Source organism: Anomaloglossus baeobatrachus, chromosome 5, assembly GCF_048569485.1.
Source record: "Anomaloglossus baeobatrachus isolate aAnoBae1 chromosome 5, aAnoBae1.hap1, whole genome shotgun sequence".
Classification (NCBI taxonomy): domain Eukaryota; kingdom Metazoa; phylum Chordata; class Amphibia; order Anura; family Aromobatidae; genus Anomaloglossus; species Anomaloglossus baeobatrachus.
This window is the reverse complement of record NC_134357.1, coordinates 106,089,458-106,117,328: the sequence shown is the minus strand read 5'-3', so window position 1 is coordinate 106,117,328 and position 27,871 is coordinate 106,089,458. Positions and strand designations below refer to the sequence as shown.

The following is a 27,871-nucleotide window of genomic DNA, read 5'->3' as shown; positions in this document are numbered from 1 at the left end:
AAATCCAAGAATCGGCAAAGGCTAAGTACCCACGATCCGGCCATGCTGCGTCTTCTCCTACAGGGATGCTAGTACTCTCCGCTAGAGATCGCAGCTGCCTGTGCACATGATCACTGATCATGGGCACGTAGCCTAAAAACTAGTCTTCAGGCGGCTTCTGCTTGGAAGCCGCCACTGTTATACGTCTTTTCCACTGCAAAGGACTATGTAAAAAATGATGCAGGTCTGCTGGTGTCCAAAAGACGTTTTGCACAGGGTATGTGCACATACCCTTTTCACGGTCAACTAAAGTAATTAGACCAGAGTTGTTCATCTCACAATCACTGATAGCTTCACAGAACAATTGGAGACTGGTAAAGTAAAAAAAGGATACGTCTTTTCTCATGAAGCTCCTTGGGGTCCAAAGTATCTACAGGCAATGAAAGTTAATTTTCTGCTTGCATCCTTACAAAGGTTTGATGGATTCTATCTTCTTTTACAGCCCCTCTGGGAAGCTATGTGAGCAATCATGTCTCCTGTCAAATGGGAATCATGCTTGGTGGTCTTCTTGCTTCCACCGGACTAATCCTAAGTTCATTTGCAACAAGCCTGGAGTATCTCTACCTCACCCTAGGAGTAATCACAGGTAAGATCTACTAGGAAACACATCTTTTTCATAGCTTCTTATCAAAGTTAGGTAGAATGTGTGGTTACAAGGTAATACCACTTTTTCAATCTTGCAATCACTTGGGTTGTAAAATGGAATATAGTACAGACTCCATGGATTTCGTACAAAATTAATGATTACATTCTCTGCAGCACTATCAGTGTTCTGTCTCTTGCATATCTCGCGATGAACACATGCTACATTATCCTAACCCTATATCATTATCAATGACTGTCCGATGCATTTCATTTTAAGATGGTCATTTTGCAAAAAAACAGTTATTTAGACAAGGCAAAATATTGTAAATGATGGTCTGTCAATATGTTCAGAATAGTTCATACTATATTTACCCTGTGGGTTAAATTAGTTCTTTAAAGTGCACCTGTCGGGTGCAATATGTACCTAGAACCACAAGCCGTTCTGGGTACATATTGCTAATCTCTGCCTAACCGTCCCTGTATCTAGTGACATAGATACTTTTTTCTAAAGATTTCTATATTTCTAAACATCTATTATGTTAATGAGTGCAGGAACTAGTTGCAAGGGCATTAGTTCCTGTGCTCATTCCGCCCTCTTAACATACCCACAGGAGCATGTGTGGCGCCCCTGACCTGGTCAGGCACCACTGAGTACTGCACCCATGCTGGGGACAGTACAATACAGGTAATCCAGAAGGCTGACCGAGGTGTGACTACACAGGCGCATAGTGATCAGGTCTCACACATGTACCTTTGGGAGGACCCCTGGGGATCCCAGGAGGGGGCAAAGCCTTCACCTCCACTGGAATAGTGGAGGGGGTAAAACGCCTCCATCTCCACTCAAGGGGTGTGGTGGAGAGCCTGGTTGCTAGGTGGCGTAGGCAAGAACAGGAGAGGAGGAGCAGTGAGCCGGTTTAGTGCAGAGTCCAGGGAGCTCAGAGAAGAGCAGACCCCTGGGGCTGTTGCAGTCTAACAGCGCCCGCGCAGTGGCTACCGACGGGGGAGAACGGTCACCTAGGAGTGCTACCCGAAATCCATCTTCAGCTAAAGAGAGAGCACGGAGTGGGAAGTAAGGAGACTGCTAGGGAGTACCAGGCCCAAACGGGCGGCAGATCCCGGAGCGGGGATAGATCCACCTTTCCTTGCTAAACCTGCCGGTGTGGGGCCCTCAAAGCCCACACCACAACACCCAAAAGCCGCAGCCACGTAGCCACAGTTAGGGCCCATAGTTCACAGGAGGCAAGCAGCTGGAGTGATCTGGTCCAGGCGACAAGCAAACGGCAACCAAACGAGGAGAGCAGTTACTTCCCTGGGTGACCCCCATAGGGACTAAAAGTCGGGGTTACCCCAAACCACCAAGGGCTAAGGAAGGCGAGTCGGTAGTCACCCTCATCAGTCAGCCTGAAGGACACGTGGTTCCAGCCTGGTTCATCCCAGCTACGCCCGGGTTACTCACCCTGCCATCAACTGTGAGTAAAACCCCTGAAAGACATCCTGATTGTGTGGAGTTATTCTGCGCCTTGTGGTTCTACACACCTACACAGGGCCCTGGGGCTTGCCTCACTCTCAGGAGGCCACTACAACTGACTGCACCCACCATCAGCCCCAGGCATCCCTTAACCTGCAGTGGCGGTCCCCACTGACCGCAATTCTGAGAGTGGCGTCACGACAATCCTGAAAGAAGATCTCCTACCTGTGACCAGACTGTTCCATCCAAGTGGAGTCCCTGAAGGTAATGCACCGACACTGCACTTGCGGGGCTTCACACATGCTAACATGCTAGTCAATGCAGCATCATCAGCGGTGATGCGCATACCGGTGTCTGCTGATCTGAATGCCGGGCACTTCAGTCATGCACAGTATAAAGCCGGGTATACACGTCCTCGCTTCAGAGAGGTCTAGTGTGAATTACCAGAAGTGCCGAGCATTCTGAACAGCGGTTAAATCGGCAGCGAACACAGATACGCGCATCACCGCTGGTGATGCTGCATTGAATAGCATGTTGGCAAGCCCCTGTGGGCGTAGCGCCATGCTAAGAGGGCGGAATGAGCACAGGAACTAATGACCTTGTGACTAGTCACTGGCCTCATCATATGATAAATGATCTTTAGAAATACTTTTTCTAAAGGTCTCTTTATCTATGCTAGTGTATACAGGTACAGTTGGGCAAGGATTAGCAATATGCACACAGAACTGCCCACTACTAGGACAACTCCTTCTTAACATGTATGTTTCCCCTAATTTTTTAAATTGCACTTCTCTCCTCCGGTACGGGTTCGGTTACAGCAGTGTCGGCACTGCCGCTGCATGATCGTGTATGAAGGAAAGCTGTGGAAAATAAAGCGCAATAGGGTCTTACCCTTATAGGCACAGGGCACAGGAGGGGGAAGCAATAATACTCACCAACTGTAGTTGTGAAAGTCACAACTACTGTATTCGCATGTAGAAATGGATCCAGGCAGCGGCAACCCAAATGGCAGATAACGGAGAGAATTGTAGAAAAGGGTTTCTATAATGCGCCAATGATCACAAGTCTGGATGTCAGATTAATGTGGCTTTATTGTGACATAGGTCTACGCGTTTCAGGAGATATAGAAACCCTTTTCTACAATTCTCTCTGTTAGCTGCATGATCAAGTAACAGTGATACGTTAGAAGGCGGAGAGAGTGAAGTGGCCACTGATTGGCAGCAGGGATCGTGTGGCGTTACACAATCCTGGAGCAGCAGTGTCGACACTGTTGGAACGGCACCTGTACTGGAGGACAATACGTTTTTTGTTTTTTTGTTTTTTTGGGTTTTTTTTTAAGTAGGAAATGTGCTTAAGAAGGAGTTCTCAGAGTAGTGGAAACCTCTTTAAGTCCCATGTTCTGTGTATGGCACACGCACACCTTCACCTCCAATTTGGCTATTGTGCGCAATTGTACCATGCTTTCTTGGATGTTCTACATGGGATCTAATTCTGCTCTGGCGCCCCTGAGGCTTCAGTCACCACAGGGTGCTGCATCTCCCTTAAGATGTAGTACTCATCCTGGGTAAGGATAGGTTAATCGCTGGTGTTTCTCACATTCACACACCACAAACAGGTGCTTTCCCACTGGGGGGATGGCCTGGGGTAGACAAGGGGTGGCTATTACGAGACATGGGACTTTCCCGGTCACTAGGACAACCACCAGGGGAGCGGAACCATTTGGAGAAAAGGGAAGGAGCATCTTCACATAGCCAGTTAGCCCCGAGCACAGCTTGGGTTGAGAAACACACATTTGGGACCTCAGTCCAATCTTCTTTTACCTCACACTTCGGGGAGCGCCATAGGACCCGCGGCTTGAAGAAGATAGCTTGGCCCGGGTTCTCTACAGCTACACTGGATTCCAGGGCCTGCAGAGTGCAAGAAACACCCGCAGCCTGTTCCACATTCCACCCACACCGGGATTGGAGGGACCCCGACCAGAAAGGACTCAGTGGGAACAACGGCGATGACCTCAAATTGCTCGGGATCGACTGTGGCTCATCATGGCGGTGACTACTCACAGTCCTGGTTTACCCAGGAGATGCCAAAGAGACCTTGATCACGCAGAGACAGTGTCCGCCTGTCCTTGCCGTCGCACTGCGCTTCGGCGCCCACCATTACTACTACCCTCATCATCCTCCCAGGGGCTAACTCCTCCTGTGGGGAGCAGAAACATCTTAGCTGCTACTACCAACCACCTCGGAGGACAGCGTCAGTAGCGGCGGATATTCCTTGGCCGCGTACCGCAGATGGCATCACGAAATCAAACCTCCATTATCACTCCCTTCTTTATTGTACACCTCGGGGCCACGAAACCAGGCAAAAGGGCCACCCCGTGACATCCCCAGACCCGACCTCACGAGTAACTTAACCCCTTGCCCCGATGATGCTACACTGCTCTACAGCAATTACGGTACATAGGAGATGAATAACTCTTCACAAAAGAAAAATTATTTGTGTCTCAGTAGGAAATTAACACCCCTATTCTGACTGTATTTAATATGCCTTATACTCAGCATTTCAATCTATATGTAAAGCATCATTAGGTCCAAATGACAAGACACCTAAAATATGTTCACATGCAGAAAATGTGTTCCATTTAATCCCTTCTACTGCATGTGAACAGTTTTCTGCAAACGTTCAGATAATGGGGCAGTAGCACCAATTTGTACAAATTGTGCTCAAACTTTTTTTTTTTTTTTTTTTGAAACCTCCAATTTTGTAGACATATATTTTAGATATATTATTTGTGATTTAGAGGGATAAGACCTCTGGGAGCACAATCAATGCTGTCGGGGAGCAGAGGCTTCATTGGCTTGTTTCCAAAACCATGTAACTTCTGACCCAGTACTATACAGGAATTGTAGCACAAATTTACTGAACTACCTGAGGCGACCATTCCTAGTTAATAGGGCAATAAACCCTCATCAGTGAGACAACACAAAAATTTAGAAATGTACCATTGTCGTGAGGTGTTTATAGGTTCCATGAATTCACTTAGGCCTCGATCCCACTTGCAATTAAAAAGATCTAGATGGATATCCTGCTGCTTTAACGTCACAACCCCCCTATTTAGTAGAAACCTGCACCCTTTAGTGCATTCCATGTGAAGGTAAAGAGTGTTTAGTTTTGTTTTAACCTAATAAATAATTTTAAAATGACATGGTGCTCCACCTATTTTTGATAACCAGAAAAGCTAAAGCAGACAGCTGCAGGCTGATGATATCAGGCTGGGAAGGTTATTGGGCCCTTCCCAGCCTAAAAATAGCTGCCACAGAAGTCGCACATCACATTAGTTGTGCCAATTTTGCCCTGGCTCTTTCCAAATGCCCTGGTGTGGTGGCATTTGGGTTAATTGTTTTTAGGGTTCTCAGCTGTGTAGTGTCAGCTGGCATAAAGCCCAGGGGTTAGTAATGGAGGGGCCTCTAGTAGACATACACATTACTAACCCAGTAAGTCAAAAGAAGAAAATACACACAAAAATACTTTCTTCTAAAAAACAGTCCTGACACGTCCTGGTTCACGCATTTATAAACAAAAAAAAAACAAAACAAAAACCTGTGTAAGCCTGATGTAGAGTAAGCAATATGACCAACAATGTAAAATGACAGGACTCCATGTGTCGAATAGTAGGACAAGTGGGGGAAAATGAAATACAAGATGGAGTTACTCACCTTGTCCTGGTGTGCATACCATATACAACAATGGTGTCAGGCTGTGATGGACTCCCTGTCAGCTACACCGACTGCTGACCCTTGCCAGAGAAGCTGTGGACTGAAGGATAGGAAATGACAAATAGATGTGGTCTTGTCTGGGTGCTTTAGAAATTGGCGAAAATAAGCCAATGATATAATGAAGGTATTTTATTTGGCTACATGTTTCAACTAGGACTGTGTCCTCTTCATCCGCCTATAAAATCACATTACTTTTTATAGACCATTGATTACATTCTTTTCAGTCATGATTGGTGCAAAGATGTTGTTGGAAAAATTGTTAAACAAAACAAACATTATAACAAATTGTAAATTTTAATTATTAAAAACCTCCTGTGAGGTAAATCCGGAGATATGACGATAAATCATGACATTCAAGTCATGTCAGGAAGCCCTCTCCTGGTGTCACTACCCCCTTCCCTTCACACAACTGGTTTAGCAACAAATCCATGGCCATGTCCTGTGATATGGAAATTAGGTGGCTTTAGGACAATGGACACAGGATGACTCCCTGCCGTCACCCTGTAGTAGGAGCTGCTAGCTAGTTAGCAAGGCTATGGAAATAGCCAGACAGAACGACTCCAGTAAAAAATGGTTCATATCTCGCAAGCCATATTTCCGATAAATATGGCAACCATAAAAATGGTGTCTCCGCATGTGGACGATGCCGGCACCCCCTTTTTATGGGAACAGGACATTGGGAAATGCCCCAGGCGTGATATCAGCCAATGGGGAACTGGCAGACAGGTCATGAGTCCCCTCGTTCTGTAGCTAAATTCATAACTGTCACAATGAGAGCATTGGCGTCTGCCTACGACGCTCCCAGGCAAAGTTATAGCCAAAATCCCCTTTGCTGGATAATTCTGATCCATGCAGGGGGAGTGGCAGTGCTTCCCTGTGAGGTCACTAAGGTAGGAGGGGACCTGGATCTGCCCAGGTTGATAACCCTACTTCGGCCATTTTCCAGCGTTCTTCTCGCTGGGGGCACGTGCAGGAAACATCTGTGGGAGTTCCTAGAAACCTGGTCTACAGCGCCCCCCTGTGGCCAGACACACAAGGTAACTGATGTAATTGTATACCTGTTTGTAACCCATGCTTTATCTGTAACTGTACTCTGACATATGTATATTCTGTAGATTCCCTATTGTATATATTGTAGTTTCTAGTGTGCTTTAGGCGATTAAATTATATAATTAATCTTGGGCTGTTCTGTTATCTCGATCTTGAATCCCACGTCTGTGTGTTCGGCTAATAGTTACCGTGAAGCGGTTGGTGGCAGCGAGTTGTGCCAAGGATTATTGTGGGGAGGCCAGTGAGATTCGGGAAGATATTATATATTCCGCCCGCGGAGGTCGGGGGAATATATACCCTACTCTCACCGGGGACCCTTCAATAATCGGCATAAGTAGTATAGCGGCCTCCTTGCTTATTGTCGGGCAATTCCATAATTGGCCTGACTATAAGAGGGGCGCTAGAGAGCGCGTCACGTGCTCTGTCTGTCGGTCGGGAGGTATAAAGGAGGGGTGACCCCACTTGTTACCCCCCGATTGTGACGTACTGGTAGCCAGCGCGGGGGATTTCTGAGTGACCCCCCCGGTGGTTTGTGACACCTCCAATAAAAAAGATATATAATACGATATAAAATACATTACTCCAATTGCCACTGCACCACTGAAATCAGGAAGAGGCTAAGGCTAAGCGCCAGAATTGGCGCATCTGTGAGGTGCAATTTTTGGGGCTGGAATTTGTAGGCTGGGAAGGGCCCAATAACCATGGGCCTTTTCTAGCCTGATAATATCAGCTCTCAGCTGTCTGCTTGGCCTTTGACTATCATAAATAGGGGGTGACCCCTACGTTATTTTTTCAAAATGTATTAGTCTAAACAAGACTAAACATCTTTTTTAAAGGGGTTTTCCACTACTTTGTCACCCCCTTGCCATATATCATAGCTGTTCAAAAAAAATACCTTTTATAATATATTTGTATAAGATGTATACAGTAGCTTCTATGTTAACATTTCCGCAGAGATCACATAGTACTGGATTGTTATGTAGATTTCTTCTTCCTTCTGTTATATCCGATACTTCCTTTTCCGACACAGAAATCAGACCAAATGAAAGAAAGTTGTCACTGTGCTTGTAATGATGGGTGTAGATTTTTTGGAATGAATCACAATTAGTCTGCTTTACTGCCTCACAAACTGAGCTGACCGTTTTATTCAGCAGTACCAGTAATGCTGACACCTTTTGGTTTTTGAAATGCAGAACCCAGCACTTCACTAGCAAAGGGTTTAGGTAATCCAAACACTGACATGGAAATCTGAAATTTGCAAAACAAACACAGTAAGAGGGCTGTACAATTGCCAGATGGGCTGGTATCTACTGTGGGCTGCTCTGACACTTGGTATCTCCCAATATCTTCAGTAGCACAGTGTGGAGAAAGGAGGGGGCTTGATCAGTGCTGGATCAGAGTCTTCTGTATTTCATTATAGAACTTGTAGTAACAGAGCACTGTAAGCCAGGGCAGAGAAACAGATGTTGAATGTAAACATCAGAGCTGCTGCTGGCAGACAACAAGTGATGCTATATGCACGATAAAAGGTTTATATTCCTATAATAAGAGTATGGATGCATTTTGTGGCACATAGCACGACTGATGAAAAAAATGAAATGTGTTAGTTAGGGGATAACGTATAGTGCTGCATGCAAGGGTGCAAGTGTATAATCTGTAGGAGGGGTTGTGATACTATATAGTTGCAGGATATATATCTGTTGATCACTCTATCATTCAGATTTGATTGCTTTTTGATTTCTGACAACTAGCAAGAATGTACATAGAGTATTCTGATGTTAAAACCGCAAGTCATACGGATGCTAGGAGAGAAAAATCTCACACTTGCATGACATACGCAATAACCTACACGTGACTCACCCCACTTTTCGTGATGAGGATCAGAGAGCGTATTTGCACGCTAGTGTGAGTGAGGACTTAGAATCCTTTTAAAACCATGAGATTATATTGTCAGGAAGACCAACTCCCCTCCCCCCAAATAAAAAAAGCTAGAATATAAATATATAATATTAAAATAAATATATACCGTGTTTCCCCGAAAGTAAGGCCCTGTCTTACATTAATTTTACCCCCAAAAGTCCCACCCTGCCTTACTTTCGGGGGAGGCCTTACATTGGAAAAAAAAAATAACAATTTCCCCCTCCCCCCTGCAGCCTCCCCATTGTTTGAGAGTCCGGAATCCACCCACCCCATCCTCCCCCCTGCAGCCTCCCCATTGTTTGAGAGTCCGGAATCCACCCACCCCATCCTCCCCCCTGCAGCCTCCCCATTGTTTGAGAGTCCGACATGCACCCCATCCTCCCCCCTGCAGCCTCCCCATTGTTTGAGAGTCCGGAATCCACCCACCCCATCCTCCCCCCTGCAGCCTCCCCATACAGTGGTTCTGCCCCCCACTCTGCCACCACACACACTGACACATACGGTACCGGTACAGACCCACACGGCACACACACACATATCGTACCGGTAAAACACACACACACACACACACACACACACACACACACACTCTGACACATACAGCCCCCATACACATACCGTACACACACAGAGAGAGAGTAACTTACCGTTACTTTCCTTCTGCCGGGGACGCCGGGGACGCTGGACCAATGGGAGCGAGCCTGCAGGCGGTGACGTCGCGGCTGATTCGGCCAATCAGCTGCGAGCCGGCTGACTGGCCAATCACAGCTCGAGCTGATGGCCAGCAGAGAGCCTGTGACGAACAATCAGCATCAAGCAGGAAGAGCGTTGACCCGGGACGCGCCGCAGGCCGGCGAGATTGCGGGGGCCATTCACCGGAGGAGGTATACATTACGCCGCGACCACCACCCATAGGCGGCCTTACATTCCCCGGGCACCCCCGCTACCCTGCCTTACAATCGGGGGGTGCCCTACATTGGCGGACCCCCCCGAACCCCCACCCTGCCTTACTTTCGGGGGGGTCCTACTTTCGGGGAAACACGGTGTGTGTGTGTATGTATGTATGTATGTATGTATGTATGTATGTATGTATGTATATATATATATATATATATATATATATATATATATATATATATAAAATATAAAATATAAAATGCAGTCAGATATTTAAGAGCTGGATCAATTAACTCCTGTTATAGTTTCTGTTGTTGCATTCCTGAGAACCTAGCGCTGCTCAGGTGCTCTGGGTGTGATAGCAGGTTTTGAGCCTCTGCTTCCCCGCCCAACACCGACCTCTGTAGCTTGAATGATGGCTAACCGTCTATATGACATCAGGCTCCAGGCAAGAAAATTGGACAATAAGCCATCAATCAGCTAAAGGGGCTGGGGGAAAAAAAAAATCTCAAGTCTTAAACTTGGGAAGTGCTCTGTGACATCCAGAAATTCTGATTAGTGATGAGCGAGCATGCTTGTAACTACTCGGTACTCGCACGAGTATCGCTGTACTCGGGCTGCTCGGCGGGGACCGAGTAATCTCGCGATACTCGTGCTGTACTCGTGGTCTTCATTTCTGCATGTTGGCGCTCTTTTGAGAGCCAGCCCTCATGCAGGGATTGGCTGGCAGACCACTGCAATGCCACAGCCCTGTTAGTTGTGGAATTGCAGTGATTGGCCGGCCTGCACAGCGTGACCGAGCCTTTATACCGGCCGGCGCGCTGTGCTCTGCTCACAACTATCCAGACAGTCAGTGCAGGGAGAGTGTCGCTGATTCAGGGAAAGCTTTGTGGCCCTTTTATAGTTAGTTCCGGAGCAGGGCTGCAAACAGTGTGACCAGAAGTCCTTCTCAGGACTATTCTAGTTGTATACAGGCAGGCAGGGTATAGCCAGGTCGGAGTACAGTAGCAGAGTCCTTCTCAGGACTATTGTTGCTATATACAGGCAGGGTATAGCCAGGTCGGAATACAGGCTAGTGACCAGAAGAGTCCTTGTCAGGACTATTGTAGCAGTATACAGGCAGGCAGGCAGGGTATATAGCCATTCCTAGTGGTGACCGTATACCAGCCTTCATCATATCTGGGGCTGCTGTATACAGTCTAACAGTCCAGATAGTGTCAGACTTCTCAGTAATTGTCGCTCCTAAAAACCAGTTAGGTTCTTATTGCGTCCGTGCTTGCATTTAAAAACAGCACGTGTGTGTCTGTCGGTGGCAGCGTCAGGCTCCATATTGTCCCTGGATAGAGACGTGCATGAGGGCCTGTAAACATGAAGTGCCCATTGTAAGGAAGTGGGTCTATTGTAGTATAGCCCTTAGGCAGGGCAGCCAAAAATTTGGAGGCTCCACATTGTCCCTGGATAGAGATGTGCATGAGGGCCTCAAAACATTGTTCCCATTGCAAAGGAGCGGGTCTCCTGTCGTTGTAATGCCCATTCAGAAAGAATGGGCGAAAAAATTTACCACTGGGGGTATACCTGAAACAACGGCTTAACTATTGTAACGGTCACCATGATGGCGCATGAGGAGAAGGAGGAGCAGTCCAGCGATTAGCCAAAGTCCAGAAGTGTGTTACCATGGGTGAGTGGAGGTACATGGCAAATACCCGTTACAAACTTTAAATTCCGCTGTCATTTGCTGTTGGTGTGTGGTGAAGTCTGGCCAAATCCAACCCTTGTTCATCTTGATCAGAGTCAGCCTGTCAGCATTTACAGTTGACAGGCGGGTGCGTTTATCTGTAATGATTCCACCTGCGGCACTAAAAACACGCTCTGACAAAACGCTAGCGGCAGGGCAGGCCAGGACTTCCAAGGCGTAGAGACTAAGAGCCAATTCATGCCACGTGTCCAGCTTGGATACACATTAATTGTAAGGCACAAAGGAATGTCTGAGTACAGTTGTTTGATCTGCAAGGTACTCCTTGAGCATCTGGCCAAACTTAGGATTTCTTGTGGCACTACCCCTCACCTCAGGGGCTGTGGTATGTGAGGGGCTGAGAAAACTGTCCCACATCTTAAAGACTGTTCCCCTACCTCTGGCGGATTGGACTTGTGCCCCTCTCGGCTGTACGCCTTGGTTGTCCACTGATTCCTGACCTATGCCGCTAGCGTTTTGTGAGGGGAATGCTTTGCCTACTTCCGTGACTATGGCCTTCTGGAACTGCTGCATTTTGCCTGACCTCTCCGCCTCGGGAATAAGAGACATAAAGTTCTCCTTTTAGCGTGGGTCTAACAGTGTTACCAACCAGTAATGATTGTCAGCCAAGATGTTCTTAACGCGAGGGTCACGAGACAGGCAGCTTACCATAAAGTCAGCCATGTGTGCCAGACTCTTAACAGCCATCACTTCAGTATCCTGACCAACACGATGACTGAACATGCTGTCCTCCTCCTCCTCATCATCTACCCTGTCCTCTGGCCAGCCACGCTGAACCGAGGATATGACTGCATGTCATATCCTCAATTTGGCCAGAGAGTTGCTCCATGTCTTCATCCTCCTCCTCGTCATAGTCCTCCACTGCACGTTGTGATGAGACGAGGCTGGGCTGTGTGTTATCACCCACACCCACTACTGTTTCTTGCTCAAACTCATCGCGCTCCGCCTGCAATGCATCATGGTTGTTTTTTGAGCAGAGACCATTTTAGAAGGCAGAGAAGCGGTATGGTGACGCTAATAATGTCGTCATCACCACTCACCATCTTGGTGGAGTCCTCAAAGTTTTGGCGGATGGTGCATAGGTCGGACATCCATCTCCACTCCTCAGGTGTTATGTGTGGAGTTTGACCCATTTCCCGACAGGTTAGGTGATGCAGGTACTCAACAACTGCCCTCTTCTGCTCACATATCCTGACCAACTTGTGCAGAGTTGAATTCCAACGCGTGGGGACATCACACACCAGTCTGTGTGCCGGAAGATGCAAACGGCGTCTTAAGCCGGCAAGGCCGGCTGAAGCAGTAGGTGACTTTCGAAAATGTGCAGACAGGCGGCGAACTTTTACCAGCAGATCAGACAGCTCTGAGTATGACTTTAGAAACCGCTGAACCACGAGGTTGAGCACATGGGCCACGCATGGAACATGTGTCAGCTGGCCTCGCCTCAAAGCCGCCACCAGGTTCCGGCCATTGTCACACACGACCTTTCCTGGCTTTAGGTTCAGAGTTGTGAGCCAGTGATCTGCCTTCTGTTTCAGAGCTGTCCACACCTCTTCTGCATTGTGGGGTTTGTTGTCACCTATGCAGATTAGCTTCAGCACTGCCTGTTGCCGCTTCGCCGAGGCAGTGCTGCAGTGCTTCTGTGTCGCCCTGGACAAGCCAGGGGCCACAGAGCACAACACTTAAACACCCCACACTCCCTGCAGGCACATCATAGTCAAAACACAAAATCCTTGTTGCCTTCCCCAGGGGCTGTTGTCCACACCAGGGTGTGGAGCCAGGCGGTTGGTCTCCACCCACCGAGGAGGAGGGAAAACACAGGCAGTGAGAGTTAAGCTAAGGAAGTGGAAGGAGGAAAGTAGTAGAGAGGAGAAAAGTGACAGCAAAGAGCCTGAAGTTGGTCCGGGTGTGTGGCCCGGACAGGACAGCAAGGTTGGCAGGATGTGGTGACCGTCTGCAGTGGAGGCCGATTGGAGTCTGCCGTAAGGACCGTGGACGGGTGGTGACCCGGCCGTACCGGACCGGTATACAAAGAGAAGCCAGCACCATTGGCAGAGGACTTTCGGATCCCGGCAAGGCTTGGTGTCGCCGTGAATTTGCCAAATCCGTTAGTGAAGGGGACCTCAGGGTTTCCAAACAGCCAAGTCCAGATAGAAGGCAACCGTCCAACCGTGAAGGGGAGACACCGCCACCGCCAAGGGCAACCGTCTCCCAGGGCCAGCGCCTGTGGGCAAAAGGGGCTCCTCCGGCCCATATCCAGGTCGGGGAGCGGGTTACCGTTGGGAAACCATCACTACCAACACTTAACTTAGGTGCAGGGAGAGACAGTCATCACTAACCTGCAGGGAGGAACAACCGCAGCCGTCCGAGTGACCCGTCCATCCAGCAACTTGTTTTACCGTGAACTGTGTCATCATCATTGGGCTGAGTGAGTACCTCCGTGCCGTGCGGCACAGCGCTGCCCCTGCGACCCTGCACTTCATCAGGCCCCGCAACCCGCCTGTCATCCATCTCTACCCCATCACCAGGCCCCGGGACAACCAACCCCCCTACCCACGGAGGGGAGAAATAACAACAAAGCTGCTCCCTGTCACAGGCTCCCGGGATCCCCGTCCAGAGCAGCGGTGGTGTCCACACAATCACCACAACCGTGGGTGGCGTCACGGACAATATCCCCAAAACCCAAACCACCCCTTTTCACTCACGGGCGAGTAGCGCCGCTCGAGTCCCCGGGATCCGGCCATCGCTCGAGCCAACGAGCAGCAGCAGCCGTAGAGCAGCGTCAGCCGGACCCGAGCAGTGGGAGAGCGCACCGTCCCCTCCTCCGCCCGCGACACTTCCAGCTTGGGACTGGTGTGGAGGGTAAAGTGGATCAGGATGCGCAGGAGGAGGAGGAGGCTGAGGAGCATGACATTCCGGAGCTGTAGAGTGTGTGTGAAACCCTGACTGAGGTAGGGCCTGCAAAACTTGGTGTGTGAAGGACGTGTTCCGTCCCTCGCTCAGACTGGGTCCCAGCTTGCACAATATTAACCCAGTGTGACGTCAACGAGATGTAGCGGCCTTGCCCACATGCACTTGTCCACGTGTCTGTGGTTAGGTGGACTTTGGCTGAAACAGCGTTGTTCAGGGCACGTGTGATGTTTTGTGACACGTGGTTATGCAATGCGGGGACGGCACACCGGGAGAAATAGTGGCGGCTGTGGACCGAGTAACGTGGGACAGCTGCCACCATCAGGTCGCGGAATGCTTCTGTCTCAACCAGCCTAAAAGGCAACATTTCCAGCGCAAGCAGTCGCGAAATGTTAGCATTTAGAACTGTGGCATGTGGGGTGTTGGCAGTGTATTTGCGCCTGCGTTCAAAGGTTTGCTGAATGGATAACTGAACGCTGCGCTGGGACAAGGACGTGCTTGATGATGGTGTTCTTTCTGCGTAGGCAACTGCAGGTGCAGGAGTGGAGGAAGCTTGTTCGCAGGCAGCATGGACAGGGGATTGGCTCGCATGCACAACCAGCGAAGACGTAGCAGTGACATCAGCAAGCACTGCTCCTGGACTCTGTTGTACTTCCCACAAAGTCGGGTGCTTGGCTGACATGTGCCTGATCATGCTGGTGGTGGTCAGGCTGCTAGTTTTGGTACCCCTGCTGATGCTGGCATGGCAGGTGTTGCAAATGGCCTTTTTAGAATCATCTGGAGCCAACTTAAAAAACTGCCAGTGTCAGAGTTCCGGGTTTTCCAGTTTTCTTTTGAAAGAGCTTGCCCTTTGTTAACATGGAGTTTTCTGTTCTGTTGCCCTACTTCCTGTCCATCTGTTTAAAAGCCGCCCCTAAAGCTTAGTCCAGTGCCTGAGTATACTGCTTCCTGTGTGCTCCTGCCCTGCAGCTTTTGGTTCCTGATTGTTATTCGGATCCTCTTGGAAAACAACCGACACCGACTCTGGACTTCATCTGGTATCATCTAGCTGTGCCCGGACTCCATTTGCCGTCTTTGGTCGGCACTTCTGCCCGGTTCCTTCCGTTTAATACCACTCTGGACTCACATCACGTACGGACATTTTTGGACTTACCTATTGGCCTTTTGTGTCCCGGCTGCTGCGCATTTAGGGCTTCTGGGGTGATTGCCAGACAGTCCCTGTATAGGGGTTCGCTCTTGGTGGTCTCCCTGGGGGAGTCCGGTGCGCGGTCCCGGGAATTCCCTTTCGCTCCGTCCCTGGAAGGTATTTCCTGTATTTATGTTCTACTGTGTTTTTGTTCAGTCTATGTACATATTTGCTGGTTGCATATTATAAACGTATTGCACCAAGAACTCGTCTCTGGTTGTCATTGCCCTAACGCAATCGAAATCCTCAATACATACAATAGTATTACAGCCAGACTCGGGAAGACCTAACATTTGTACAGGCACCTTGTGTCGTGTTGTTCCGGGGAACAGTTGCCTGACGTCTGCCTGGGGCCACCACTCTGCTTCTTACTGCCTGTTGGGATGCTACGCCTCCCTCCCCCTGTGCACTGCTGTCCTCGCTCTGCATATCCTCCTGCCTAGTTGGGTCAGTTACTGGATCATCCACCACGTCGTCTTCCTCTTCCGCACCCTGCTCCTCCTCCTGACTTCCTGACAATTGTGTCTCATCATCGTCCACCCCTTGTTGAGACACGTTGCCAACTTCGTGAGAACGTGGCTGCTCAAATATTTGGGCATCTGTACATACAATCTCGTCATGGCCCACTTCAACAGGAGCTGGCGAGAGGCCAGAATTTGTGAATGGAAACGTGAACGAACAGCTCTTCCGAGTGTCCAAGTGTGGGATCAGTAATGTCCGTGGACGTGTACTCGGCCTGGTGGTAGGAAGGAGGATCAGGTTCTGAAATGTGCGGTGCAGTATCACGGCTACTGACACTTGACCGTGTGGAAGACAGAGTGTTTGTGGTGGTGCCAATCTGACTGGAAGCATTATCCGCTATCCAACTTAACAACCTGTTGACACTGGTCTTGGTTCAAGAGCGGTGTACTGCAGCGGTCCCCAAGAATTTGGGACAGGACGTGCGAGCGACTAGATGTGGCCCTTTGTTGTGGCGAAATTAGAGCTTGCACACAACCTCTGTCTCTGCCTGCACCACCATCACGTCCACTTCCTTGTTCGTTGACAACGCCCTTGCGCATTTTGCAATGCTGTGCTGATGTGTATTCACTAGACTTGTGCGTTTTATATCCAAGTTTTTGCAAAACTCACACAAATGCAGCGGAAAGCTGCCACCAACAGGCACACACGTGCGGTTTTTAAATGCAAGCACGGAGGCACTAAGAACCTAACAGGTCTCTATCCAGGGACAATGTGGAGCCTCCCAATTTTTGGCTGCCCTGCCTAAGGGCTATACTAGAATACACCCACTTCCTGACAATGGACACTTCAGGTTTACAGGCCCTCATGCACGTCTCTATCCAGGGACAACGTGGAGCCTCCCAATTTTTGGCTGCCCTGCCTAAGGGCTATACTACAATAGACCCACTTCCTTACAATGGGCACTTCAGGTTTACAGGCCCTCATGCACGTCTGTATGCAGGGGCATTGGTGAACCTCACAATTTTGGACTGCCCTGGCAAAGGAAAATACTACAAAGACTCACTTCCTCAAAATGGGCACATTAGACTCAAGAGGCCTTCATGTACGTCTCTTCTCAGGGACATCGGAGTGCCACACAATGTTTTCACGTAAAATCTTTCATGTATTAATCTCAAAAAGTAACATACACCAGCTCTATCTCACTATTGGGTATGTGCCCTTAACATTTCCGCCATGAAAAATCATTTTGGGGTCATTTTGGAAGGTTTTCTGGTGAGTCCGTAAAAATGGCGTAAAACGCGGACAAAATTGTTCACAGCTGTGACTTTTCAGTGATAAATGCTTCAAGGGGTCTTCCCCATGCTGTTGCCATGTCATTTGAGCACTCTTGAGACTTTTGTGACATTTTTAGGGTTTCTCCATGCTGCCGGGGGGTCATTTCACAAAAATACTCGGGTCTCCCATAGGATAACATTGGGCTCGTTGCTCGGGCCGAGTACACGAGTATCTTGGGAGGCTCGGCCCGAGCTTCGAGCACCCGAGCTTTTTAGTACTCGCTCATCACTAATTCTGATGTTTCATTTGCATATGAATTAAACTGCTAATGTACTAAGAATGCAGCAACAGATTTAAAGCTGATCCATCCACCCCTTTGTGCTTTGACATAGAGTTCATACTTTACTGGGTAAATCAGGATTTATTAGCAGCTGGTAGTTATCCTGCATGTGCTTCTACCCAACGCGTTTTGAACTTACATGTTATAGTATAGTAATCAGCAAACCAGAGGAGGTTATGTAATGTAAATAAATCCGTAGAATGTTGTCAACCAAGTAGAGGTTAGAAGCCAGTGTATAAGCCGCACCTTTTGACTCTTCTCCCCATGTTCATTACCGAACAATGTTTTCTTGGAAATGCTGCAGTGTTTCTGAGTAAAACAGAACTGTAATGCCGGAGCTTTTCCCTGATTCATGCAGATAGTTCAGGCTTCACAAATCTCCTGACAGATTCTCTTGAGAGGGGTGAAACTTTAGCATATTTGCTCTATTGTTCTTGGGTATATTTTCAGAATTGGGTTTGCACACAGCTGTTACGTATTTTTTTTTTTTATTTTTTTTTGTGGTTCATTACGTTCATGTGTTTTGTTGGAGCATAGACTACTCATAGACTGCAAATATTGATTCAGTTTTTTTTAATTTTAGTGCAATCACCTGAAATTTACACAATATAGAAGTAGCACAACATTTTACCTATTCATTGTCTTTGCGAACATCATGTCATAGAAGTTGTAGAGATGAGCGAGCACCGTAATATTCGTAATTGCTACACTTGTAATGAGTACTTTGTAATATTAGCGTATTCATTCTGAATAGCGAGTACAATGCAAGTCAATGTGAAATGCGAATTATTTTCTGCTGGACCCAACAAAGAGGTCTGGGGGCCTGAAGAAAAGGCTGAAATGGATGGGAAAGTGATGAAACTGAATGGTGAGAGCCTGGAGAATATGCCTACATGCATTTCTGACTCATATGGTTTCTGGGATACCCTGAAGCCACACTGAAACACTTCCATGTGGCTTCAGTCTATTGGTGCCTCTGCAGTCTGTCGCACTGCCCTGGCCAGCCCTGCAGTGACTCACACAGCAGTGTGCAAGCAGCTGCAGGATGACTAGCGCCGACATCAGGAGTTTAGCTCAGATCATTACCTGCTGTGATGATCTCCACTGAACTCGTGACATCAGTGCTCCTCACTGACTTCCATGACGATGCGTTCTCACAAAGTCTCGTGGGCAGCCCGAGACTGTGACTAGCAGTGACGTCACTGGCTCATGGGACAATTTGCGTGAAAATGCGGTGGCCATGGAACTCTGTGACTAACGCTGACGTGACAGTTCAGTGGAGTTAATCACTGCAGATAATGAACTCTGCTAAGCTCATGACATCTGCGCTCGTTATGCCCTGCGGTGACCTGGCCTGACCTGATGTTAGCTCATGTTACTGCACTGCTCTCCCAGTCAATGGGTAACATTCTGTTCTTCATTGACTTGGACAATGAGTATGGTATGGTTCATCGTGGTACCTCCTTATCAGATTACGCTGGCCCCGGATTTTTTTTTTTTCAATAAATTGGTGAAAGGGGGAATGTTTTGGGGAGTGATTTTTCTAATATATTATATTTTTTATATTATATTATTGATGTCTGGTATCTGATAGATGCTGTGACATCAATGATGCCAGGGCATGTTGCCAGGTGACATTACACAGCTGGTATCAACCCCATGTATTACTCCGTCTGCCAGTGCACCAGGGCAACGGGAGGAGCTGTCCGAAGCGCCAGGATTGGCGCATCTAATGATTTGCCCCTTCTGGGGTGGCTGCAGCCTGCTCTTTTTAGGCTGGAGTGGGTCCAATAAGCATGGACCTTCCTAGTTTAAGAATACCAGACCACAGCTATCTGCTTTACCTTGGCTGGTGATCCAATTTGGGGGACCCCACTTTTTTTGTTTAAATTTATTTTAATTTAAAATAAGAGTGGGGTGCCCTCTGTTTTGGATTACCAGCCAAGGTGAAGCTGCCAACTGTGGTCTGCTTTAGCCTAGCTGTAAAAAATTAGAGGGGACCCTACGTCTGTTTTTATTTTTTTTTTTGCTAATTACAAGTCTAAACACCCTTTAGTGCCCCTTGAAAGGCACTATAGGGTGCCAGATTACAAAATGCAGGGGAGTGGGACATTATGCCTAGCTATCTAGCGATCTATCTCTTTCTAGCCTTGACTTCATGTAATCGTCCTTCCAAATTTTTTTTTTTTTTGCAATCCGCAAAAAAAAAAAAAAAAAGGAAGGCACACTGATGTAAACCGGACCATATACAGAAAGGATGTGGTTGTCACACGAATGTACATTGAATAGGGTGTTTTCCCTTGGACACCGGCACGATTTGTGTCTGCAGTGTTCTATTTATCAACAGGATCCCCTCTTTGACTTCAGGGGCAGCATGGAGAGTCGTCGCGGGGTGGGGGCACCATATCGCATTTTGTGTGCCAACCCCGCTGTTGGGCAGTGCGCAGATAGGTGCAGCTATTGAGGGCTACCAATCTGACCTGTGCACTTTTAGTAATCACGGTGTGGTTTTAAGTGATTTAATAAAGTATTTAAGTTTTATAGGGACAGTCTATGTGCTTGTATATTGTTATTCCCTAGCTGTTATCACACATATGAGTCTTTTAAAAAAATTAGCCCTATGGCCAGAGTCATGGTAGACGCAGGAAGTTCCCATCACAAGGGCCTCCATTGACAAATAGTAGTTAGGCTGGAGTAGGAGTATTGTCCTGGTTTGTCCACCACTGCACAATGTGCATAGTGTTTACAAAAATTAGCCTCATCACCTGAGTCATGGTGATGCAGGAAAAAAACGGCTTTATATTGGAAGTGGTGGATGTTAACAGCAGTAGCCAAAATGAACATTTTGGGGGAAGTTAGTTTGGCTTGCTCTCATCTGGAGGGATTGTAAACTGTGGAGAAAACCAGTCCTTGTTGAATTTAATCAGAGTAAGTCTGTGTGTATTTTCTGTGGAGAGGCGGGAGCGCCTATCAGTGATTGCTCCAGCAGAACTGAAAACCCTTTTTGACCTCACACTAACAGCTGGGCAGGCCAGCACCTCCAAGGCGTATAAGGAGAGGTTTGGCCACCTAATAATAATTAAAGGGAACTGAAGCATCAGAAAGGATGCAGGTACGGTCATTTAAGTACCCCTTGACCATGTTGTGGAACTTCTCCCTTCTTGGCATTGCTACAGGCACAGATAGCTTTTGCTGATGTCCTGGTTTATTGAAAATGGCCGAGTTTGCACACATTCCCCCCCACCTCTGTTGCACCTGGTGTTGGTGTCTCTCCCCACTAATTCTTGCTGTTGAAAAGAACTGGTAACTCTGCTGCCAGTGTTGTCTGAGGGTGATGTTTTAATCAACTAATCTACAAAGACCCTCTTGAAAGATTCCATTGTGGAACCCTTTGGTGACTCCAAAAGGAGAGAAGGAAATGTGTCCTTGTACTGTGGGTCCAGAAAGGTGACCAACCAGTATAAATTGTTGGATAAAATATGTATCGCATGAAGGTCTTGCCACGGAGACTTACACATGAACTGTGCCATGTGGACCAAGCTGCAAACAGGCAAAGGTTCTGTATCCCCACCAGGAGGAACAACACCTATCCTCTCCGCACAATGACTCTCCTACTCCTGCTCTCCAGTCCATCCATGCTGCACAGACATGAAGCTGAGCTGGGGTTTAGCGTTCCCTGTGTAGCATTGGGAGCCCTCTGGGTAGCACAGAAAAACCAATCTTCTTCCTCCTTATAATCACCCAATGTTGCCTCAGAATATTGGCTGGGCTGGGTAGTATCATCCATTGGGAAATCTGGCTCCATAGCCACATGCTGGGCACGCAAAGCTTCCTCTTTAAGATTATGCAATGATTGTTTCAACACACAGCAGCGGGATGGTTAAGTTGATAATGGCCTGATCACCGCTCACCAGCTTGGTGCAGTACTCAAGGTTCTCAAGAACCTCACAAATGTCAGCGAACCACACACACTCAGTCTGACGGGCATGTTGAAGCTCGTATTCAGCTACTGAGCTCTGCTGCTCAGTAATCCTTGCTAACCTATAGAAAGTAGAGTTCCACCGCGTGGGCAGGTCACACATGAGTCAGTAACTTGGCAAATTAAAGCACTTTTGCAGTGCTGCAAGACCAGCAAAAGCTGTAGAAGAATGGCAGAAATGGGCACTAATATAGCGCACCTTCTCAACTAGGGTCAGGGTATGTTTTCATAAATTTCTGAACTAGGTTCAGGACGTGATCCATGCATGGCATGTGTACCAGCTTTCCAACATTTAAACCTGTTATCAGGTTATGCCCATTGTTGCAAACAACCAGGCTGGGTTGCAGGTGCAGCGGGAAGAGCTACTGATCGATCTTCTCCTTTTATATCTTGCAAACCAAAAAAGAAAAAACTCCTAAAAGGTACTTTATTCTAATCAATTATTAAAAGCTATGAGTATAAAAACAGTGCTTATACATAATCGTTACAATAATACGTTTTAAGTGGGTGTAGAAGAGAGTGGTAGATCCGATTAGTGGGGATAGTGCTGTTTGTTTACTATTCTCAGGGTAGGAGCGACAATAGTAGTTGTACTTCTTGCTCCAATACACTTGAATAAGGAGATTAGGGGATGAAATATCTATCCCTCCCTTTCACCTACCTACCAGCGGAGGTGCACCATAAATTATTGGGTACCCCCCGCTCCACGTCGTCTCTCCCTAATATCTCCCTGCAACTAACCAGTTACGCACGGGAGACCCACCACCAGGAAAGATAGTCGTGCAAATAGTCACAAAGAATAATAATTCAGGCATATATCGGTGTGTGTGTGTGTATATATATATATATATATATATATATATATATATATATATATATATATATATATATATATAGGCAGTATATGATAGTCGACACTATGGGACATGCAGAATTTTGAAAGCAGCCATCATTACGCATCGAATGAGTAACCTTATTATGGGCGGCTGATTCCACACTGTCTTCTTGACCGTCATTTATAAAGTGATAAGAGATCTACCTCGGATCATTCCCCTGATGAACCCCTGAAAAATATATAGGGGGGAAACGCGTCGGTATAGAGTACTGGATGATCTCGGCAGATAAGTTATTCCCTGCTGGGATTTTATATTATATATATATATAATATAAAATCCCAGCAGGGAATAACTTATCTGCCGAGATCATCCAGTACTCTATCCCGACGCGTTTCCCCCCTATATATTTTTCAGGGGTTCATCAGGGGAATGATCCGAGGTAGATCTCTTATCACTTTATAAATGACGGTCAAGAAGACAGTGTGGAATCAGCCGCCCATAATAAGGTTACTCATTCGATGCGTAATGATGGCTGCTTTCAAAATTCTGCATGTCCCATAGTGTCGACTATCATATACTGCCTATATATATATATATATACACACCGATATATGCCTGAATTATTATTCTTTGTGACTATTTGCACGACTATCTTTCCTGGTGGTGGGTCTCCCGTGCGTAACTGGTTAGTTGCAGGGAGATATTAGGGAGAGACGACGTGGAGCGGGGGGTACCCAATAATTTATGGTGCACCTCCGCTGGTAGGTAGGTGAAAGGGAGGGATAGATATTTCATCCCCTAATCTCCTTATTCAAGTGTATTGGAGCAAGAAGTACAACTACTATTGTCGCTCCTACCCTGAGAATAGTAAACAAACAGCACTATCCCCACTAATCGGATCTACCACTCTCTTCTACACCCACTTAAAACGTATTATTGTAACGATTATGTATAAGCACTGTTTTTATACTCATAGCTTTTAATAATTGATTAGAATAAAGTACCTTTTAGGAGTTTTTTTCTTTTTTGGTTTTCTACATATTGACTCCTATCACTATATTTCCTTGGTTATAAAACCTTTATATCTTGCCACAGCTCTGCTGCAGTGTGTGGTTTGTGACTTAAACAGATCAGCTTCAGCAGAGCATGTTGCCGCATTGCCAATGCACTGCTTCACAGCTCCCAGCTTGGCAGTGATGGGGAGGGTAATTCAGCAGAGGATGAGGAGCAGGAGGAGCTAAGACAAGAAGTGGCATATGATGAGGCAGAAACGCTGGTAGAAGTTGGACCTGCTATTCTTGGTGTGGGTAGGATGTGTGATGTTACAATTTGTGAGTTTGTCCCAGCATCCACAAGATTTGCTTAGTGTGCCGTGACATATGTATCGTCCCTGTCCACAACAACTTGTCCACGTGTCTGTTAGGTGGACCTTCCCCATTGGTCACAGTACGGTTCAGATTGTTTAACACATGCTTGTGTAACGCGTGAATGGCACAACAGGCAAAATAGTGGCAGCTGGGAACACTGTATCGTGGGGCAGCCACAGCAAAGATCACAGAAACGCTGTGTTCCCACAAGCGTAAAAGGCAACATCTGTACGGCTAGCAATTTGGCAATGTGCGAGTCTAGGTTTTCTGCATGTGGGCGTGCAGCTGGGTATTTACGCTTCCTTTCCAAGATCTCCGGCATGAACATTGGACGCTTCCCTGGGACAAGGGAGGTGATATGGTTGATGTTTGCTGTGTTTGTGCAATTGCACTTTTTGGGCAGGATGTATGAATGCCTCCTTCCTGGACAGCAGATTGTGAAGGACATAGTACAGACGACATGGCAGTGGTTTGACTCGCAGACACAAATTTGGCACAGTGTTTTGGCTTCTATGTGGTTCCGCATACTGGTGGTGGTCAGGTTGCCTTTGCCTTGCCCTCTGCTCAACTTGGTATGGCAGATGCTACAAATTACAATGTTTTTCTCTGAAGGACTTTGAGGAAAAAAAATTCCACACAGCGGCTGAACACCCGCTTGAACTGACTTTGGCCACAGTGGGGGTGCTTTTGGGAACAGTTGACACAGTTCTCGCTCTGGGCAAACCACTACCCCTTGGTGCCTGTGTTGGTGCTACATATCTGTCTTTCTCGGTGTTGCTGTGCTGGCTATGCATGTCAATGGTTCAGGTCGGATCAGTGGACTCCTCATCGACCACCTTGTCTTCCATCTCCATCTCCTTCCCACTTGAGAATGTAGGCTGACCTGATGGCAACTTTGTCTCATCATAATCAGCTTCCACCACTGGAGACAGTAAATCATGTTCCTCAAAGTGGCTTTCTTCTGGCCGAAGTTCCTCAAATACTTGCCCACCAATGCACGACACCGCCTCACGTCCCTCTTCAATGCTGCACAACTAGAGGCCAGAATCAACCAAATGATACGTACAAAACAAATCCTCAGTGGCCAAGCTTTTGGTCATATGTCTCTGTGACTGATGATGGGGGGAGGAAGGAGAACCAGGTTGAGGACTCAATGTGCCAGCCTTCTGTGTATCCACAGTAGACTATGATCGTGAAAGATTGGTTGCTGCTTGACAAATGCAGAGAGGCCTTGTCTGCCATCCAAGACAGAATCTGCTCTCGCTCTTCTGGCTTTCGCACACGTTTATGTTCCAGACTGGGAAATTTGGCAAGGAACATAGTGGATGCACTAAGCTTCTTCTGACCTGACACAGACTCTGTGCCTTGTCGCCCACCACTGACAACACCACACCCACATCCACAACCCTCCCTGTCCCTAAAGAACTGCCTTTTTTGTCACTTTGGGTTTTGTGGACATATTTGCAGATGTTGATAGCCCAAGCCAAGCAAACTTTGACCCCAAAAATATTGTGGAGAAAGTACAAATGAGTACTTTGTACCAGGCAGCACTGATTGCTAGAGTCCTGATTTGTAATTATTTGCAAAAGCCACTAGCAACGTATAAATGTGGGTGATCTGGATGCCACAAGTCAGGCTGTGAACCCCTAAATACTGTGGAAACAGGTCCTGACTCCCTACCTAATCCACAATCTCTCCCTCCCTGCTGTGACTTTGTGCAGGGCTATCAGCTCTGACACCCACTGCTTTAAACACTGTACCTGCTCGGAAATGTGGCCCTCCAAACGCTACACTGACCTACACTGCAGGCAGTCCTGAAAAGGGATTTTGTGTTAAGCGGCCGCTGCATCCGGAACCAATGCTCGCAAAATGGCGGCAGAGGGTGTTTTATAGACCCTATGATGCTGAGCGGCCAGCCAATCACAGTAATGCCACAACTAAGATGGCTGCGGCATTACTGTGATTGGTTAAGAAGCCCAGCATATTTATTGACTGCAAATGAGGCGCCAAGCCAGCTGGGCGGGACATCTGACTATAGCGATGTGAATACACCATTGCACGCAATATAACGAATAGCCTGAATACCGTACTATTCTGCGAATAGTAACGAATACACTTGCTCATCACTAATAAGCTGTCAAATGACCGTTGACTTAATTGAAGTTTTTTCACTACCTAAATGGAAACACAAATATTAACCTCCTTTATTAGCCTAGAATAGCTGCAGTCTTAAAAGGTTAGATTTTGGTCTCCTAGAGGATAGTATTAAAGGGAACCTATCGGCAGACGCATGTGTGCCCTAATTATACCTCCCTACCCATCCCTGTTATTAAATTGTATAATATGAAAGTAATAAAAAAAAAAACCGTTTTTATTACCTTCATATTTCCTATGTAAATTAGAGAGCTTCTGGTCACAGGGGCGGCGCCTTGCCCCTGCATACTTTCCGTGGTATCACGCCCCTGTGGGTGTGATACCATGGAGTCACATGAGCGACGTCACATGAGCGCATTCTATCCTGCATGCGTTTACACTTACTGTTGCAGCAGGCTTCTCTTCCGGGTTCTCCATGTCAGTTTCAGACGCGCACTGCGCGTCTGAAGCCGGCGCGTGAACACCCGGAAAAGAAGCCTGCCACAATGCGTGCAGGATAGAATGAGCGACAGTGACGTCGCTCATGTGACTCCATGGTATCACACCCACGGGCGTGATACCACGGAAAGTATGCAGACGTCCATAGGGCAAGGCACCGCCCCTGTGACCAGAAGCTCTCTAATTTTACATAGGAAATATGAAGGTAATAAAACGTTTTTATTACTTTCGTATCGTACAATTTTACAACACAAGGATGGGTAGGGAGGTGTAATTAGGGCACACATGCATCTGCTGATAGGTCAGAACGCATATTCTAGGTGACAGGTTCCTTTTAATAATCTGGCATTACTATTGTTTTTGCATGGAAAACTTCCAAACGTTTACAAAGGAAAAATGTGCATCACAGCCACCTGCATCAACATACTGGTCGTGGCTTTTGTGTCTATTTGTAAGTTGTGGTTTTTTTTTTTTAATATGCCAATATGACTACAGATCATTACTTGTATTACATAATGAGCTGAGACTGTGGATTGTTATTTGGGATAGAAGACAATGTAGTGTGCTTATTTTCAGCTTCGCTAATAGCCAGTCATGTAATATAATGTAATAATTGGATGGTTCCATTGTTAAACCTTAGTGTTTCGGGTAAATATAGTAAATTCTATATTTGATATTCTAGGAGATACCAAATCAACATGACTATTTTAATGGAGGATGGTTAAACTATTCACACAATCGTTGGATTGCAGAGAAAATATATTCTCATTCCTATAAAAAAAAATTCACTGTGAACTAAAAAAAAAATTTTGGAAATCAATTGCACTTAGCATTGTGCCATTGTATTAAGACACCAAATAACCATTTGACTCGAGGTCTAGGGAATTGTTCTATATACATACAGAAATTATTCCCAATACAAAATATTTTATTAGATGTATATAAAACAGTCACACTGGACATTGTAGCTAATATAAGTACCAATTTGTCCCAAGATATTAATTCACATGAAATATAAAGCTGCATAGGTGCCATTTTGAGAGATTACTCTTTTGGCCTCCTGATGAACCATTCACTTGGGGGAAATGCGTCGAGGCAGAGACCTATTTCATCCATTATAGATGGCTACTGTTTCACATAGCGAAATAACTTGGATGCGACATCTGCACAAATTCGACACATGGATCATTTGATGGACTGTAATCTCTGTATGTATGTTATATTATTATATATATAGATATAGATATATATTTTGCATTGGGAATAATTGCTGTATGAATATTGTACTAAAAGGAACCTGTCAGCAAAAATTTCGCCTAAAACCTAAGATTCCCCCTCTGCAGCTACTGGGCTGCATTCTAGAAAGGTCCCTGTTATTATTGTGCCCCATGTGAGACCAAAATAAAGACTTTATAAAGTGGTACCTTTTTGTATTCAGATCC

The 27,871-nt window shown here is 46.8% G+C and overlaps 1 protein-coding gene across 2 annotated transcripts in view; it reads left to right on the top strand.

The window, feature by feature from the left end:
* Positions 1-27,871, top strand: part of SLC16A12 (solute carrier family 16 member 12) — a 167,632-nt gene that overhangs the window by 110,879 nt on the left and 28,882 nt on the right. For both annotated transcript variants that reach the window (XM_075352364.1, XM_075352365.1), the window contains exon 4: positions 482-625. In XM_075352364.1, coding sequence (XP_075208479.1) covers positions 482-625 — 144 coding nt within the window. The remainder of the gene's footprint in view (positions 1-481; positions 626-27,871) is intronic.